The following is a 20000-nucleotide window of genomic DNA, read 5'->3' as shown; positions in this document are numbered from 1 at the left end:
AGTAGGCTACAAGTGAAGACAGACACACCGGGGATGCAACTGCAAGCATCCTTCTTATCCAATTCAGAGGTGCATATAGAAGAACTGTCCACATTTACTTTTCGTCAGCCAGTAAGATGAGTAGGTCTAACAAACAGGAAAAGCACTAGCCTATGTCAATTTACTATCCCCCATAGTACAAAAGTTTACCAATTCTATTCTGTGTGAGAAATGTATATTCCAAACATAGTCTGTGACATTTGTGGGATGCAATATATCCCAAATTACTCCAACCTCTAGCATCAAAACCCCTTTTAAAAGCAATGAGGCTGATGTAACAGATCAGATAGTTTAGCTTAAAATGTTGATAAACCATTAGGCTATTTCTTCACATTATAAGGGCATCAATGCGCACACGGCAGTAGGCTATAAGTGTGAATGTTCCATTCTCAAAAGTGACTGCAAATGCGATGATGCATGTGATGCTTTATTATAAAGGTGCATTTTTATGGTGAAAATGTTCTTCCCCAAACTTGACACGTACACGCTGCGTATGTATGCCAGTTAGGCTCTACACCGGTTGTAAAGCGGCTTAATGTTCTGAATTTTAAGAAGTTATTTGGTCACTTTAGTTGTAATACAAAACCTTGTCAACATATAGGTTTATGGGCTAGGCTACATGAGGTGTGGGACTATGATTTGAAAAAGTAGCAAAAAAAGGCATGCGCTCTTTCTTGCCTTACTGCACATACTGGGCATCATTCACAAGTGATAGGCTAATATTGTCACCAATCAGACTATTCTTAATTTAGTCTTATCTTTACATATACTAAATAATATATGTGTGAAATTAGTTTTGATTTAGAATGGACCATTATCATGCACCTGTCTCAGAACAAGGGCAGGTAAAAAAATTAGGAGGACGTTTTTCCCATGGTTCATTTTCATGCCAGCCAGGTAGGCTATAAACCTGTTGAAAAGCGAAGCAATGTGCTTAATATTAGGAAAGTTGAGAAATAATTATAGTAGACCCAGCCTACAGAAAGCTGATGGGATCCTCCTCTTTTTAATAGAGGCCATCACTCTGTTTTCTCACGCAATTGCATAGCCTATAGAAATGTTGCACAACATGAGCTCAGGGGCTCTCATGAAGTGTTTGATTAGTTTTTTTCCGATTACATTTGCATTGATGTCAGAGTGATTAGAGGGACAGTAGTGCTGAGTACCAGGCAGTTAGCTGGTAGGCTACTAATGGCCATCAGCAGCATCAGAGCTTGAATAAGCCTATTTACCGTGACTGCGGTCATGACTCGTGACCACTGGTGTGGCGGTAATACAGTCACCTTAACAGCCCTAGTTGCTAGTATAAAACCATAGAAATAGAATGACTAGAATTACCTGAACGGGATCTTTATTTTTTATTTCTACGGTACCCACTAGTCATACTTTTCATATGTTTTTGCATCATATGAAGGCATAATACAAAGAGATGCTTTGAAGAATAGAGGGTTTACAGAAATCAACGATGCAATGAATAGTTTGAATGACTTAAAAAACAGATGACGCCAGATCTCTGTTCTCTATACCTTTCCAATTCCATTCTTCTGTCTCATTAGAAACCTATCAGTTCCAAAGAGCAGTCCCTGTAAGCCATTTCAGCGACGTCTTAGCAACGGTAGCTAGCTAATCCTAACACATCCAGTTGCTAATGATCCTAAAGGCTAAGTGATCCCTGAGGGGATGAATGTCTGTGATAAGACCTTTGGTTAGACAAGTCTTCAGTGCAGTCGCTATGTAATCCTTTTAACCGTTTCTGTCTGATTCAGGAGGTAACAACACAGGATGGGTTGAGATCTGTCACTTTGAATCATTATCTACACTGTAATAGATTTGAACTGGGCTCGATGATGTTCTGTTCATTGACAGTATTGTGTAGTGGAGGTCTTCGACTGTCCATTAGTCTTTATCTAAGGGCTAAGGTTGAGGAGCTAAATATGTGATATCGAAATTCTAAAAGACGTCACTGGGGGCTCTAATGTTAACGATTATTTAGCAGCCAGGTAGGTTACGGAGAATAAACTGTATTTTAAAACAACGACCAGAAATATAACTGTAAGTATTGACCAGTGTTAAACTTGAGCGTGTACTGTGACTATACATGGCATCAATTTGTTAAATACATTCTCTCCTCCTGTACTCTAATGATAAATTAATTTGCCTTTTGCTTTGTGAGACTACAGGAATGAAGAAATGTATTTCCAACGAGTTGGAGCCGAATTACAACTGATATGAAGCTTGGCTGGAGAGTGCCGCTCAGCTCTGAGATAGAAAAAATAGGATTAAAAATGCATTTGATTTCCTTCCTATCGAGGTTTCTGCAATTACCAAGCCAGTTAAAATGAGGAGCGGCGTTTTCCTATGCTCTCTCCCTCATTCACACTCACACTCACACTCACACCACACACACACACACACCACAACACACACACACACACACACACACACACACACACACACACACACACACACACACACACACACACACACACACACACACACACACACACACACACAGACACAGACAGACACACCCCCACCCCTGCACACAGACATTCCTCTAGACCATGGGTGTCAAACTCTGGCCCGCGGGCCAAATTTGGCCCTCGGGGTAATTATATTTGGCCCGCGAGACAATACCAAATTACTACTAGAGCTGGCCCGCCGGTATTATACAGCGGCATTCACCGCTAATACTACGAATCCCATAATGCTCTGCTGTTGTTTTCGCGCGCCAATCAGGACAGGACCCAGAAACGCCCCTTCTAGTCATAGCAACATAGACGCTACAACTGTCAGCGCGCTATCCCTTCCCAAAAAGGCGAAAAGAAAGGCAGAAAACAGGAGCTTTCTGGACAAGTGGGAGGCAGAATGTCTGTTTACATATGTAAAAGACAAACCTGTTTGTCTTGTTTGTGGAGTCAACGTGGCTGTAAGTAAGGAGTACAACGACACTATGATACGAAACACCATGACAAATACAAGGACATGGACATGACTCAAAGGAGCCAGAAAGTAGAGGAGATGAAAAGAAGTTTGGTTTCACAACAGAATATGTTCAAAAAAGCCACATCACAAAGTGAGGCTGCTGTAAAGGCTAGTTATATAGTGGCAGCAGAGATCGCAAAATCAGCCCGGCCCTTTAATGAGGGAGAGTTCGTGAAAAAGATTAGATCAGTGTGCAATAATTAACGTTTTCTTTGTGCACTTTTTCTTGCTACAAGGCATGGGTTTGAATGGTTGATTGATTTATTATCATTTTATTTGTAAAATTATTAGCCAGTGGAAAAAGTTTAAAAAAAGTTTATTTTGGTATTTAAATCAGAAGGCTGCAAATAGAAAAGAGGCATACGATTTTTATTTAAATTTTATTTATTTAATAAATGAATGCCATTGATGTGTTTTTTCATTTGAAATTCGATTTTGCATGTCTCCACTATTAAATTATATATTGTATGGTAATAAGCGATGCTTGTTCCATATTCAATGTTAAAGCAAAACTTGTTTGGGTCCATATTAAAAGGTTAATTTGTTCAATGTTGGCCCGCGACTTTGTTCAGGTTTTACATTTTGGCCCACTGGGTATTTGAGTTTGACACCCCTGCTCTAGACTGTAAAGCAGCTATATAGAAACACTACTTGGCCTTCATGTTGTGTGACCAGATGGTGAGGTCGGAGCAGCGTACATCCAGCAGTACGTTGCAACACACTCCAGAGACGAGGGGAGTCTTTGAGGAGAGAAAGACTCTCAATCTGTTGGTGTAATTGTATCCCTCTCTGCTCTTCATACTTCTCTGACTCTCTCCTCAACATCACTACTTTCACACCCCATCAGCACACGGCACTTTTCCAATAAATACGTTTGGCATCGCTATAGTCGGCGGCCATCTTTGTTGACTATTATGTCAATAAGTCAACCACAACAACAAAAACAAGGGGTATTGAATAGGGCTGTTACGGTGAACATATTACCGCCACACCGGCGATCACGACTCATGATGGCAGTCAAATTCCACGTGACCGTTTGGTCATGGTAATTAGGCTTCTCCAAGCTCTGATGCTGCTGATGGTCATTAGTAGCCTACCAAACTTGCTAACTGCCTGGTAATCAACACTCTATTGTCCCGCTAATCACTCTGACGTCAATGCAAATGGTATTTAAAGTCGAATCAAACACTTCATGAGAGCCCATGAGCTCATGTTGCGCAACATTTCTATAGGCTATGCAATTGCGTGAGAAAACCGAGTTTTGATGGCCTCTATTAAAAAGAGGAGGAGCCCATCAGCTTTCTATAGGCTAGGCCTACTCTATTTATTTTTCAACTTTCCTAATATTAAGCACATTGCTTCTCTTTACAACAGGAGTATAGCCTACCTGGCTGGCATGAAAATGAACCACGGGAAAAGTGTCCTCCATTTGCTATTTAAGTGCATACATTATGTATAATATACATGTATTTTTTTCCATTGCCCCTGTTTCAATACAGTTGGTGATAATGGTCCATTCTAAATCAAAACAAATTTCATACATATATTATTTAGTAAAAAAATCTAAAATAGTGTGATGGGTGACAATATTAGCCTATCACGTGTGAATTATATATTATCACGTAATGTTGCCCAGCTTAAGGCAAGAAACAACGCATGCTTTTTATTGACTTTTCCAAATCATAGTCGCACACCTCATGTAGCCTAGCCCATAGACCTATACAGTGTATTTGGAAAGTGTTCAGACCCCTTGACTTCTTCAAAATTCTGTTAGTTTACATCCTTCGTCTAAAATTGATTAAAGAAAAATAAATCTCCACAGCATGATGCTGCCACCACCATGCTTCACCGTAGGGATGGTGCCAGGCTTCCTCCAGACGTGACGCTTGGCATATCAGGCCAAAGAGTTGAATCTTGGTTTCATGGTCTGAGAGTCTTTAGGTGCCTTTTGGCAAACTCCAAGCGGGCTGTCATGCGCCTTTTACTGAGGAGTGGCTTCCGTCTGGCCACTCTACCATAAAGGCCTGATTGGTGGAGTGCTGCAGAGATGATTGTCCTTCTGGAAGGTTTTCCCATCTCCACAGAGGAACTCTGGAGCTCTGTCAGAGTGACCATCGGGTTCATGGTCACCTCCCTGACCAAGCCCCTTCTCCCCCGATTGCTCAGTTTGGCCGGGTGGCCAGCTCTAGGAAGAGTCTAGGTGGTTCCAAACTTCCATTTAAGAGTGATGGAGGCCACTGTGTTCTTGGGGACCTTAAATGCAGCAGAAATTATTTGGTACCCTTCCCCAGATCTGTGCCTCAACACAATCCTGTCTCGGGGCTCTACAGACAATTCCTTTGACCTCAAGGCTTTGTTTTTGCTCTGACATGCTTTGTCCTTATGGGGTATTGTGTGTAGATTGATGAGGATTAAAAAAAATGAAATCCATTTTAGAATAAGGTTGTAATGTAATAAAATGTGGAAAAAGTCAAGGGGTCTGAATACTTTCCGAATGCGCTGTATATATATTTTATTTTGATAAGGTTTGTATCACAACTAAAGTGGCCAAATAACTTCTTAAAATGAAGGAGATTAATCCGCATTACAATGGGTGTAGAACCTAACTGGCATACATACGCAGCGAGTGAGTTTAGAGTTTGGGGGAGATCATTTTCACAATAAAAATGGATCTTTCTAATAAAAGCATTACACGCATACTCACATTTGCGGTCACTTTTGAGAATGGCTTTTCCTGCTAATGGAACATTCTCGCTTATAGCCTACTGCTGTGTGCACATTGCTGCGCTTATAATGGGAAGAAATAGCCTAATAGTTTATCAACATTTTAAGCTAAATGTTCTGATCTGTTGCATCAGGCTCACTGCTTAAAACTGTTTTTTTTTATGCTAGTGGTTATATTAATTTGGGATCTATAGCATCCCACAACTGTCCCGGATTATGTTTGGAATGTTTATTTCTCACACAGAATAGAATAGGTCGACTTTTGTACTATGTGGAATAGTAGATTGACATTGGCCAGTGTTTTTCCTGTTCGTTAGGCCTACTCATCTTGTTGGCTGACGAAATGTTTGGAGAAAATATATATTATATTTTATTCACTTATGTTCAATTGCATTCTTCATACTATAAAATAATATAAAATAATGTCACAGAATTCTAAGCAAATCTTGTCTGCTAAATGAACTAGTGTAGCCCACAGCCATGTGGCATAGCCAGATCAGGGCCTAACATAAGAACAACTCAGAGTATGCTATTCCGTTCTTCTGAAATAGACGGCATTTTCTTCATATCATGTTTCTTTAGACCTGTCTAAAATAAATAATGGATTTATTGTGATGGTGTAGGCTATATTACAGTGATTTATTCGACTTTTTAAAATGTAGATGTTCCAAAGGCCTGCATCAGTGGTTGAAGCCAGGAGATGCTAAATGTGTTTACGTTAATTAACGGTCAATTACCTTGAGACGGGCAGTTATTTGCTCGACAATCACCGGCTGACAAAATTTCATGACCACCACGGTCCTAGTCATAACATATTAATGTTTCTGATTCACACAGGGTTTCCAGGCACAGTGATCGTGTTCTCCACATGCATCACACAGACATGGCTTATTAACTATTCATGCCTTAGAGTTTAGATTCACTGCATTGTTTAGAGAGAAAGTAGTTCTGAGAGGATTGTGTGACATACAAAGTTAGAAAACAAGGGAGAAACAAGGGAGGGGAACATACTGTGATATCTATTATGGATTGGCCCCCCGTTGCAATGCTATCACTTGGTTCAACTTCAGTACCTCCCCATTCTCATTGTAGGTCATTGTTTAGAACAGTGGTTCTTAGTCCTGTTCCTGGGGGCCCAAAGGGGTCGACAGTTAAATTTTTGTCCTAGCACTACACACCTGATTCAAATAATCAACTCATGATCAAGCCATGAATTAGTAGAATCAGGTGTGTAGTGCTTTAACTACTACTGTAAGGAATCACTGTAAATACACTGAGAACCATAGAACTAAAGAGGCTTTACAAATTGGGGCTAGATGTAGTCTCCCTGTCCAGGGTTAGACAGGAGACACTGTAGACTACACTGGTGCCCTTGAGAAAAAGACTTGGGGACACCATGCAGGCTAGCAGTAGACTAAAAGGTGACTTACGATGTGTAGTATGATATAGTTACTGTACTGTACTGCACTGTGGCCCTGTCTTGGGGACACCATGTCATGGTAACAGTAGGGACAACGGCAAGACTGAAACTGGACTTACGATGTGTAGCATGATGTAGTCACCGAGTCGCGGCGCGCTGTCGATGCGGACCAGGATGCCGTCCTTGATGGTGGTGCTGAAGCCCACAGCCAGACGGTCGGTACGCGTGCTGGGCCTCTCGTTGTTAGGCCACGTGTACGTGATCAGGCCCCCGCCCTTACCGAAGATATAGGTGGTACCAGCTGCAGAGGGAGAGAAGAAGATGGAGGAAGATGACTTTATTGTCCAATGTACATGAATATGCAACGGAAAGGTGTGCTCTGCATTATCTCAACCCCTCCAAAACACAGATAAGGAAACATGGAGGGAGAAATGGGGAGAGAGAGAGAGAGGTAGAGAAAGGCAGAGAAAGAGAAGGTTGGAGAAGGAATGAGATTCACGAATACAAGGTGCAAGCTTAATGGACTGGCCTATAACTGCACACCAAGGACGGTGAGCTCACCGAGTTAAACTTGAACACAACACCTTTTTCTAATGTCTCCTCCAAACTGGATTCACCTTGTTTTGGATAAACGCTGTAAAACCAAATCCTCCCCGAACCACATAGCCAATGGTGTCAAGGCAAATTCCTCCAAGTTCTATTTTGAGGTTTTAAATTGTAATCGTATTCAGAAAGACTTCCACCTGAGGTCGAAGACTGCAGCTCCCAGGGTGCATATCTGGCCTATAGTAGCTCTTAAATATAGACACTGCCTGGGAATAACAGGCGCAGCAGCCAAAAATGGATAAGTCTTCCAATCCTCATGTATTAAACATAAGACTGCAACCTAAGAACAAAGGCTGGCATTGGAAAAAAAATCGACTAACCTTCCTCGAGTTTAAGTTAACAAATGCAGAGCAAGAAAAAAGTGGACTACGGGACTGTAGCCTAACAGATCAGGGTATAAGTCGGAAATACACCGTCCTATATATAGGCACAGTTTGATTAACACCACTGTTTGGATCCAACTTGGCTCCAAAATCACTTTTCTATCAAACTGGGAACAAACTGAGGCTGTATTTATGTGTTTATATATATATATGAGTGTGTGTACGTGCGGTTGTCTAAAACCCACTTAGACTTAGGCCATGCCACACCACCACTACAGTGGCATTCGTGCAGACGGTAGGCCAGACCTAGACCAAACCTAGAGGGGAGAAATTGCTAGTGAAGTGCAATAGAGCATGTCCTTCCTCCCCATCTCTCCATCAGTGTATTCATTCATTGTTCCAACTCTCAGTCTTTCACCTCCAATATTTCTGGTCTAACTGGGTGGCTGTCTAGCCAACTCTTCTCTTAAACAGAAAACAATCTGGTCAGTACTGTAGACTGAGGACTCAGGAGACATATGAATAGAGAGGGAGATAGAGAGAATAGAGAAAGCAAGAGAGACGAGAGAATTAGAGAGGTGAATTAAGAGAGAGAAGAAGAGAGAGAGAAGAGAAGAGAAGGAGAGAAGAGAGAGAGAGAGAGAGAGAGAGAAGAGAGAGAGAGAGAAGAGAGAGAGAGAGAGAGAGCAAATAAAGAGGAGGGAATACGAGAGGGAGAGAGCAGAGAGCAGAGAGAGAGAGAGAGAGAGAGAGAGGGAGAGAGAGAGAGAGAGAGAGAGAGAGAGTGAGAGAGAGAGAGAGAGAGAGTATAGAAGATAGGGAATAGAGAGAGAGTGAGAGAGAGTGTGGAGAGAGAAGAGTAGAATATTACTTCATTATTCCGACTTGGGAAATCATTTTAACACAGCATGCATCATCAATGACTTCCAATGACAGGACACGCAACAAGGCTAACACATGATAAGACACATAAAGGCACATGCACCATAGTGTCCTGAAAGAATAGTCTGAGAGGAGAGAATAGAGAGGGACACGGTGGGGAGTCATCAGGTAACAGTGTGAGGACCATGTTATAGACCTCCTCCTAGTCTGACATGAACTGAAGAATCTGGCACAGTTTGAGGTTCGGCCCTACAGATCACACCCCGCCGGGAACGTTTTGGTTTTTGCCCTAGCGCTACACAGCTGATTCAAATAATCAACTCTCGATGTTGAGTTGGTTATTTGAATCAGCTGTGTAGTGCTAGGGCAAAAACCAAAACGTTCACCCGGGGGCCCAAGGACCGAGTTTGAGAACCCTGAAATAGAGTAACATCCTCATGTGCTTTTCTTGTATTGAAGAAGGTTAACCTGTTTGGGTAGGGCAGCATTTTCACATTCAGATGAAAAGCGTGCCCAGAGTAAACTGCCTGCTACTCAGGCTCAGATGCTAATATTATGCATATTATTAGAAGTATTGGATAGAAAACACTCTGCAGTTTCTAAAACTGTTGAATGATGTCTGTGAATATAACATAACTCATATGGCAGGCAAAAACCTGAGAAAAATCTAACCAGGAAGTGGGAAATCTGAGGTTTTTTGTTTTTCAACTCATTGCTATCAAATATACAGTGTCTGTGGGGTCATTTCGCACTTCCTAAGGCTTCCACTAGAGTTCAACAGTCTTTAAAACCTTTGTTTGAGGCTTCTACTGTGAAGTGAGGGCGAATGAGAGCAGAATGAGTCAGAGGTCTGGCAGAGTGGCATGAGCTGACCACGCGCATTCACGTAGAGCAACCTGCGTTACATGCAATTTTAAAGTCAAGGAGTCTCCCAGCTGGACATTTATTGAAGATTTATGTTAAAAGCATCCTAAAGATTGATTCTATACATCGTTTGACATGTTTCTACGGACTGTAACGGAACTTTTTGACTTTTCGTCTGGACCTAGTGATCGCGCGTCATGATTGCACGTCATGTGAACTCAAGGCGCGAACAACAAGGAGGTATTTGGACATAAATGATGGACTTTATCGAACTAAACAAACATTTATTGTGGAACTGGGATTCCTGGGAGTGCATTCTGATGAAGATCATCAAAGGTAAGTGAATATCTATAATGCTATTTCTGACTTCTGTTGACTCCGCAACATGGCGGGTATGTTTGGCTTGTTTTGGTCTCTGAGCGCCGTACTCAGATTATTGCATGGTTTGCTTTTTTGAAATCTGACAAAGCGGTTGCATTAAGGAGAAGTATATCTATAATTCTGTGCATAATACTTGTATCTTTTATCAAAGTTTATTATGAGTATTTCTGTAAATTGATGTGGCTCTGTGCAAATTCACGGGATGTTTTGGAGGCAAAGCCAAATGTAAAATGAGGTTTTTGGATATAAATATGAACTTGATCGAACAGAACATACATGTATTGTGTAACATGTTGTCCCGGGAGAGTTATCTGATGAAGAATATCAAAGGTTAGTGATTCATTTTATCTCTATTTCTGCTTTTTGTGACTCCTCTCTTTGGTTGGAAAATGGCTGTATGCTTTCTGTGACTAAGTGCTGACCTAACATAATGATATGTTGTGCTTTCACTGAAAAGCCTTTTGAAATCGGACACTGTGGTTGGATTAACGAGAAGTTTATCTTTAAAATGGTGTCTAGTACGTTTGAGAAATATGAATTATGAGATTTCTGTTGTTTGAATTTGGCGCCCTGCAATTTCATTGGCTGTTGGCGAGGGAGGGCGGGACCCCGTTCCCAGATAAGTTAACAACCATTGGTACTATAGCATACTGTACATGAGTAACCATTGTTAATAAGCTCCAATACAGTGCTTCATATTGTAGTTTTAGCTCTGTTTTCATGTATACTGTGAGACAGTTCATATGACTGTATACTGTTAGACATTGAGACATATATAAAACTCTAGCTAGGTCAACCTGTATACTGTGAGACATTAAGACAGATATAAACCTCTAGCTAGGTAAGTCTGTATACTGTGAAGACCATTAGACAAGGTATAGAAACCTCTGGCTAGCGTCAGTCTGTTATACTGTTAGACATTAAGACAGATATAAACCTCTAGCTAGGGCAGTCTGTATACTGTTAGACATTAAGACAATATAACCTCTAGCTAGGTCAGTCGTATACTGTGAGACATTAAGACAGATATAAACTCTAGCCTAGGTCAGTCTGTAACTGTGAGACATTAAGACAGATATAAACCTCTAGCTAGGTCATCTGTTTATACTGTGAGACATTAAGACCAGATATAAACCTCTGCTAGGTCAGTCTGTATACTGTAGACATTAGACAGATATAAACCTCTGGCCTAGGTCAGTCTGTATACTGTGAGACATTAAGACAGATATAAACCTCTAGCTAGGTCAGTCTGTATACCGTTAGACATTAAGACAGATATAAACCTCTAGCTAGGTCAGTCTGTATACTGTGAGACATTAAGACAGATATAAACCTCTAGCTAGGTCAGTCTGTATACTGTGAGACATTAAGACAGATATAAACCTCTAGCTAGGTCATCTGTATACTGGAGACATTAAGACAGATATAAACCTCTAGCTAGGTCAGTCTGTATACTGTGAGACTTAAGACAGATATAAACCTCTAGCTAGGTCAGTCTGTATACTGTGAGACATTAAGACAGATATAAACCTCTAGCTAGGTCAGTCTGTATACTGTTAGAACATAAGACAGATATAAACCTCTGCTAGGTCAGTCTGTATACTGTAGACATTAAGACAGATATAAACCTCTGCTAGGTCAGTCTGTATACTGTGAGACATTAAGACAGATATAAACCTCAGCTAGTCAGTCTGTATACTGTGAGACATTAAGACAGATATAAACCTCTAGCTAGGTCAGTCTGTATACTGTTAGACATTAAGACAGATAAAACCTCTGGCTAGGTCAGTCTGTATACTGTAGACATTAAGACAGATATAAAACCTCTAGCTAGGTCAGTCTGTATACTGTGAGACATTAAGACAGATATAAACCTACTAGGTCAGTCTGTATACTGTGAGACATTAAGACAGATATAAACCTCTAGCTAGGTCAGTCTGTATACTGTTAGACATTAAGACAGATATAAACCTCTAGCTAGGTCAGTCTGTATACTGTGAGACATTAAGACAGATATAAACCTCTAGCTAGGTCATCTGTATACTGTTAGACATTAAGACAGATATAAACCTCTAGCTAGGTCAGTCTGTATACTGTGAACATTAAGACAGATATAAACCTCTAGCTAGTCAGTCTGATTACTGTTAGACATTAAGACAGATATAAACCCTGCTGGCTAGGTCAGTCTCGTATACTGTGAGACATTAAGACAGATATAAACCTCTAAGCTAGGTCAGTCTGTTATACTGTGAGACATAAAGACAGATATAAAACTTCTAGCTAGGTCAGTCTGTTATACTGTGAGACATAGGACAGATATAAACCTCTAGCTAGGTCCAGTCTCTGTATACCTGGTTAGACATTAAGACAGATATAAACCTCTGGCTAGGTCAGTCTGGATATGGTCTTGCTTTGTCTTCCCTGCAACTTCCTTCCTGCCAGAAGAGTTCTGCCAGCTTCAAATCAGTCGTTGAGTAAAATCTGTGTGTGTGTGTGTCTGTGTGTGTGTTACGACACAGTGTTTTTCTGTGGATGGTGATGAGAAGAGAAGATACAGCACCCCAGGGAGCCAATTATCACATTGAGGAGATTCGCTTAGATTATGGAGACAGTGTTCAATCACACATACACACACGCGCACACGCACGCACACACACACGCTCTGATTGACTGAGCAAAGTCAGACTTGTCAAAACCCCACAAAACCCCACATATAAAAAGGCCCTTACCACTGCAAAAATATCCATAATGCAGTACCATGCAGACCTCAGATAACTCAAGTGTGTGTCCATGTAACATGTAGGCCAGTGGTTCTCAGTCCTGGTCCTGGGGATTGTTGTTTCAGCCTTAGCACTACACAGCTGATTCAAATCATCAAAGCCTGATGATGAGTTGATCATTTGAATCAGCTGTGTAGTGCTAGGGCGAAAACTAAAACGTTCACCCCCGAGGGGCCCCAGGACCAGGATTGAGAACCAAAGCTGTAGACTGTTGCTTTATGCAATGTAAAGTGCATGCAGAACAGAATGACAGGACTGTGGCATGGGGAATATTTATGGATATGTATTTCATATCCATGGACAATGAGAGATAGAGTGCATGGAGGAAACTGGGTGGATCACAGTTACACAACTAATGGAATGTTTCCAGGAGATTCTGAAAGGCTTTCACAGGTTTTAATGCATCTCCTCTCCCCTCCCATCTCCTCTCCCCCTCTCCTCCCCCTTCTCCTCTCCACGCCAGTTCATGTCGCATTGTGGAAAATGCCAAATCTCAGCAACATTATTTGCAGAATCTTTAGAGAAATAAGAACATAAACAACATTACAATTTATCCTTTTAGAATGTTTTGAAAAAAAAATATTTTTTAATATCTATTACTGGTGACTTCAACTCCAATTATTTTGTATAGTATTGTATACTACTTTCATGAACTGTGATTTCTCCCGAAGTATTGGACAAGGCTTACACCAGCTACTCCAGGTGAGATCAGGTAGAAGTATTGGACAAGGCTTACACCAGCTACTCCAGGTGAGATCAGGTAGATATTATTGACAAGGCCTTAACACCAGTTTCCAGGTGAGTGATCAGTAGAAGTATTTGGACAATGGCTTACAACCGCTACGCCAGGTGATATCCGGAGAAGTAGTGGACAATGGCTTTACACCAGCTTCCAGGTGCAGAATTCAGTGTTTATGGAACGTAGTGTGCGACAAGGCTTTCTCCCAGCTTCTCAACTCAGGCTTAATCATTGTTTAGAAGTTATTGGACAAGGCTTACACTTACTCGTTCAGGCTGAGATCTAGGTAGTAAGTATTGGACAAGGCCTATTACACCAGCTACTCCAGGTTGATATCAGTAGAGTATTGGACCAAGGCTTACACCAGCTACTCCAGTGATAGTCAGGGAAGTTATTGACAAGGCTACACCAGCTACTCCAGGTGAGATCAGGAGAAGTATGACAAGGCTCTACCAGCTACTCCAGGTGAGCTCAGGTAGATATTGGACAAGGCTTACACCAGCTACTCCAGTGAGATGCAGTAAGTATTGGACAAGGCTTACACCAGCTACTCCAGGTGAGATCAGGTAGAAGTATTGCAAGCGGCTCTACACAGCTACTCCAGGTGAGATCAGGTAGAAGTATCGGACAAGGCTTACACCAGCTACTCCAGGTTAGATCATGGTAGAAGTATGGACAAGGCTTACACCAGGTCTACTCCAGGTGAGATCAGTGAATATTTGGACAAGGCTTACACCAGCTACTCCAGGTGAGATCAGGTAGAAGTATTGGACAAGGCTTACACCAGCTACTCCAGGGGAGATCAGGTAGAAGTATTGACAAGGCTTACACAGCTACTCCAGTGAGGAGATCAGGTAGAAGTATTTTGGACAAGGCTTACGACCAGTTACTTACAGTTGTGATTTTCAGGTAGAATGTATTGGACAAGGCTTACACCAGTTACTACAGGTGTGATCAGGTAGAAGTATTGGACAAGGCTTACACCAGCTACTCCAGGTGAGATCAGGTAGAAGCAAACATGATATCTAGGTATATGGGCTGATGTACTATTCTCACACTTTGTCCTACAACATCTGAACTGGAATGAAGCTCTTTCCAGTACTCTTTTCAAGCACAAATCAGAATTACTTTTCCTGAAAGGAGTACATAATATGAAGAAGGGGGGAAAAAAAGGAAATTGAGTCCTTACAAAGGTATTGAAGCATAAAGAGTAACTCAGACAAAAAGCAACAGAGTTCAGAGCACATGAACCCTGAACGTCATAGGGGCTGCATTTACATAGGCAGCCCGATTCTGACCGATTGCCCAACTGTTGGCAAAAAGGCTGATCTGATTTGGCCAATATATCAAAATTGGGCAGCCTGTGTAAACACAGCCTAAGAGAGAATTAAACAAAAGCAGCAGAACTCAGCACTGGGTCACAGTGAGGATGCTCCCATGGTGATGATGATTCTACTGCATCACCTCGCCTCAGCAAGAGAGCACTAATGACTTGTCTGCAGGGTCTGAGACGATGACCTCGCTCAAACAGACTCACACAGAGACAATTAACTAAACTAAAAGCCTCCACTCACACAGGGGGAGAGAGGGAGAGAGGGGTGCAGTGAGAGAGAGCGAGAGAGAGAGCGAGAGTTTTCTTTCTTCAGACTTGTTAAATGGTCAGTTCTTTATGCAGGGTCCCTCATTTCTTGTCGGTCTGATTGTCTGAGCTTAACCCTTTGCCCGGTAATCTTCACCATTACAGAGTAATTATGCTGCCAATGTCATTATGGTTGGCTAGCTACCAGTGAAAGACACTTATTATTATTGTATAAAGACATCGTTTTTACAGAGGGACCAAACTCATCTTCAAAACCTAACAAAAGGCCTAATAATAAATTTGAAAAACAATAAATTGTCAGTCCGCCACTTGCTGTAAAGCTGAGAGGTGGGGCTGGTCGGAAAAACCCTCTCAGACTTGTAAAACAACTTATAAAGACATTGAGCGATACATACAGGTAACTGCCAAAACAAAGGAAACACTTGAGTAAATGAGGGATACAAAGTATATTGAAAGCAAGTGCCTTCTGAGTTAATTAAGCAATTAACTTGCTTAGGGTCATGTATAAAAATGCCCAGTTGCCCATTATTTTACCATGGCAAGAAGAAAATATCTCAGTGACTTTGAAAGAGGGGTCTCAAAGGAGCCTAGTGTGTGTGTGTGTGTGTGTGTGTGCGTGAGAGAGTGTGTGTGTGTTTGGCTGTGGCTCAGTCACAAGATCTCAACCAACTTGAACAAAATCAAATCAAACTATATTTGTCACACCCTTTATTTAACTAGGCAAGTCAGTTAAGAACAAATTCTTATTATCAATGACGGCCTACCGGGGAACAGTGGGTTAACTTCCTTGTTCAGGGGCAGAACAACAGATTTTTACCTTGTCAGCTCGGGGATTTGATCTAGCAACCTTCCGGTTACTAGTCCAACGCTCTAACCACTAGGCTACCTGCCGCCCCAAAATGTGCCGAATAAGTGTAGACCTTACCGTGGTATGCTTACCTACAAGCCCTTAACCAGCAGATCAAGAAAGAGTTAAGAAAATATTTACCAAATAAACTAAAGTAAAAAATAATAAAAAGTAACAATAAAATAACAATAACGAGACTGTATACAGGGGGTACCGGTACTGAGTCAGTGTGCCGGGGTACAGGTTAGTCAAGGTAATTTGTACATGTAGGTAGGGGTGAAGTAACTATGCATAGATATTAAACAGCGAGTAGCAGCAGTGTACAAAACAAATGGAGGGGGGGGGGTGTCAATGTAAAAAGTCTGGTGGCCATTTGATTAATTGTTCAGCAGTCTTATGGCTTAGGGGTAGAAGCTGTTAAGGAGCCTTTTGGTCGTAGACCTGGTGCTCTGGTACTGCTTGCCGTGAGGTAGCAGAGAAAACAGTCTATGAATTGGGTGACTGGAGTCTCTGACAATTTTATGGGCTTTCATCTGACACCGCCTATTATATAGGTCCTGGATGGCAGGAAGCTTGGCCCCAGTGATGTACTGGGCCGTATGCACTACCCTCTGTAGCACCTTACGGTCAGATGCCGAGCAGTTGCCATACCAGGCGGTGATGCAACCTGTCAGGATGCTCTCGATGGTGCAGCTGTAGAACTTTTTGAGGATCTGGGGACACATGTCAAGTCTTTTCAGTCTCCTGAGGGGGAAAAGGTGTTGTCGTGCCCTCTTCAGGACTGTCTTGGTGTGTTTGGACCATGATAGTTTGTTGGTGATGTGGACACCAAGGAACTTGAAACTCTTGACCCGCTCCACTACAGCCCCGTCGATGTTAATGGGGGCCTGTTAGGACGGTACGAATTCTCAGAAGGCAGCCCGACCTCCGCCAACTTTTTCTCCATCTTTTCTTCACGCAAATGACAGGGATTTGATTCTGTTCCCGAGAAAACAGCATATCCTTCGTGTCGGACTCGTTAAAGGAAAAATCTTCTTCCAGTTCGTGGTGAGTAATCGCTGTTCTGATGTCCAGAAGTTATTTTCGATCATAAGAGACGATAGCAGCCACAGTAAGTACCAAATAAGTTTAAAAAAAATAAGTTACAAACAACGCAAAAAAACGAACAAAATAGCACAGTTGGTTAGGAGCCTGTAAAACTTGAGCCATCCTCTCCGGCCCCATCACAGATTCCGGAGCGGTGCCTGAGACAGCGTTATCCACCTCCACCAACAAAACACCAAATTGTGGAATTTCCCGTGGAAGAATGTGTCCCATCCCTCCAATAGAGTTCCAGACACTTGTAGAATCTATGCCAAGACCAATTGAAGCTGTTCTGGGTCGTGGCGGCCCAACACCCTATTAAGACACTTTATGTTGGTGTTTCCTTCATTTTTGGCAGTTACCTGTAGATTATTCTATATACATGTACATGATTTCCATATTGTGCTCATATTTAAGATCTCTTTGAGAAGAGGCAGAGTGCCAGGAAAAACCTCATCAAAGGAAAGACATCAACAAACAGATTAGAAGATGGGATATTTCTATTTTGGTTGGAAGAAAAGTATCTTTCATCTCCTCCATCTTTAAATAATGTAGTCTTGTCATGGCCAATGGCTATCACAGACCGACCAGTAGGATGGATCTGTGAATTAATAAGATAGACCAGACATCTTTAATGAGTCTATCTGGCATTAGTATCAACACTTGTTATCGACAAAATGTGAGAATAAAACTTTCTAAGAATGAAAGGGAGCACAAATAACCAAGAAAGCAATTGTGCATGTGCGTCTGGGAATAACCACCCACTCCAGGCAGTGTGGGAAGGCATATTTCCTTCACCCAGATTTCTCCGAACCTCAGTCCTCTATAAATACACCACTTTCCTCACTATGGGAAGTGCACTAACCTCTCTCTTTGAGGCAGCACTTGGTTGATGCACAGGCAGACAGGCAGACGGTGGGTCAAGGCTATGTCCTGTATCTCCTGGGTTCCCCCAGGCAGACAGGCAGCAGGCCAGGAGACAGTGACAGTAGGTCAAATCCCGCGGCATTGTCCTTAACCCATATAGAGCTAATGCTACATGATACAGCAGAGACATAGCATGACCAGTCTGAGTGGCTAAAGCAGAAGCTATAAAAGAGTTTCTCAGCCCAGGTTTAATGGGGATCCCGAGTGGCGCAGCGGTCTGAGGCACTACATCTCAGTGCTAGAGGCGTCACAACAGACACCCTGGTTTGAATCCTGGGTGTGATTGGGAGACCCATAGGGAGGCGCACAAACTCCAAGGTGAACAGCCTCTGGCATGTTAGAACAATGTAGGTAAGGTGTGTATCCACCACCCATACTGGGAACGGTGAGATATCCCATAACACCCAATCCCCATGAGGCAAAACATAGTGGGTAGGTGAGAGACAGTGGGTACGTATCTCTAACCGACAGACACACTCATTGTTTGTGTGCTTTTATTTCTTCTCCTGGGCTTTCAGCAAGGCTGGATCCCTGGGGTTTCACGAAAACAGGACAAATACGTTTTGATGTGGTCCAATATTCCACTGCAACGACGAACACACACACCGCAGAGAAAGAGGCCGTACTGCTAAAACCTCCCACACTGAAACGACATAATATTCTCCTCAGTCACGTTCAGGAGAGGTTTATTACTATGCATTTCACTGTGACATGTTTAATACATAGGAAATCATTAGCTCCACTGTTCTGCCCTCTCCGCATTCTTCAGTTCTACAACACCAATAAAGAATAATCAAATTCCATCGGAATACAATTGTGTTCTGTCTGGGTAATCGTCAGGCTTTATCAGGGTTCTACAAGCCCTTAACAACGATGTTATTTATTTATTGTCAACTCTTTCCATGTCCTTTGAATAGAAGAGAGGGGGTTTGATAGAATACTCTCCCTCCACTCTCGTACGCTAAAAGGACATTTTCCCCCAAAACCAGAAATAATAGCTCCAATTACGAAAGCATCATTCTAGAATGCCCATGCTATTCTGAAATGTGTTCCATCAGTCATCATCGCTAGCTCTGCACGGAATACAGAAACCACGCTGTGATTGATGGGGTGTAACGGAATGTGACGAATGACTTTGCCGAGAGAAAACAAACTCTTCCAATTATTTCCAGTGTCTGTTCCTCCAGTGTAATCAGCTGCAGTATTAGTACTATGGAAGTCATGGCCCATACCGTATAGTAGGGCTAATGATCACAGTCGCAGTGGGAAGGAAGAGTCATTCACTTCACAGCAGTAACCATATTATTAGTCGGTGATGGTCATGTTGAGAAGTGAACCTCTAGCTGCTAACAACAGCACGCAATACGGAAGAAAACGACTTCATCGAGGAGTTGTCATCCTCGTACCCTTCATTGGAGGGTGCCCTGTCGGAGAGTGGAACAGCTCAAAGTGCCATCGGTACGGAGCGGAGGAGAGGAGAAAGGAAGAGAGGGAAGACGGTCAGGTAGAGAGGCAGAAGAGGAGAGACGAGGAAGGAGAGGAGAGGACGGATCTCCACTGAGATCTAGCAGACTCTATCAGTTAGAGTGCTGTACAGCAGCCTCCATACTCATGGTTCACAAGCCAAGCTATACATCTCCACACACATATAATACATGCAATGTCCTAATGTACGTTTATGCGAGTACATATGCAAGGACGCACGCACGCACGCACGCACGCACGCACGCACGCACGCACGCACGCACGCACGCACGCACGCACGCACGCACGCACGCACGCACGCACGCACACACACAC

At 42.3% G+C, this 20000-nt stretch overlaps 1 protein-coding gene across 3 annotated transcripts in view; it reads right to left on the bottom strand.

The window, feature by feature from the left end:
- The window catches only part of LOC111954320 (neurexin-3b-like), a 457756-nt gene that overhangs the window by 108053 nt on the left and 329703 nt on the right, over nucleotides 1–20000 (bottom strand). For all 3 annotated transcript variants that reach the window (XM_070435771.1, XM_070435769.1, XM_070435770.1), the window contains one exon: nucleotides 7288–7469. In XM_070435771.1, coding sequence (XP_070291872.1) covers nucleotides 7288–7469 — 182 coding nt within the window. The remainder of the gene's footprint in view (nucleotides 1–7287; nucleotides 7470–20000) is intronic.

This window comes from Salvelinus sp. IW2-2015, linkage group LG28 (assembly GCF_002910315.2).
Source record: "Salvelinus sp. IW2-2015 linkage group LG28, ASM291031v2, whole genome shotgun sequence".
Lineage (NCBI taxonomy): Eukaryota > Metazoa > Chordata > Actinopteri > Salmoniformes > Salmonidae > Salvelinus > Salvelinus sp. IW2-2015.
The sequence above is the reverse complement of the archived record's forward strand: the minus strand, read 5'-3'. Positions and strand labels throughout refer to the sequence as shown.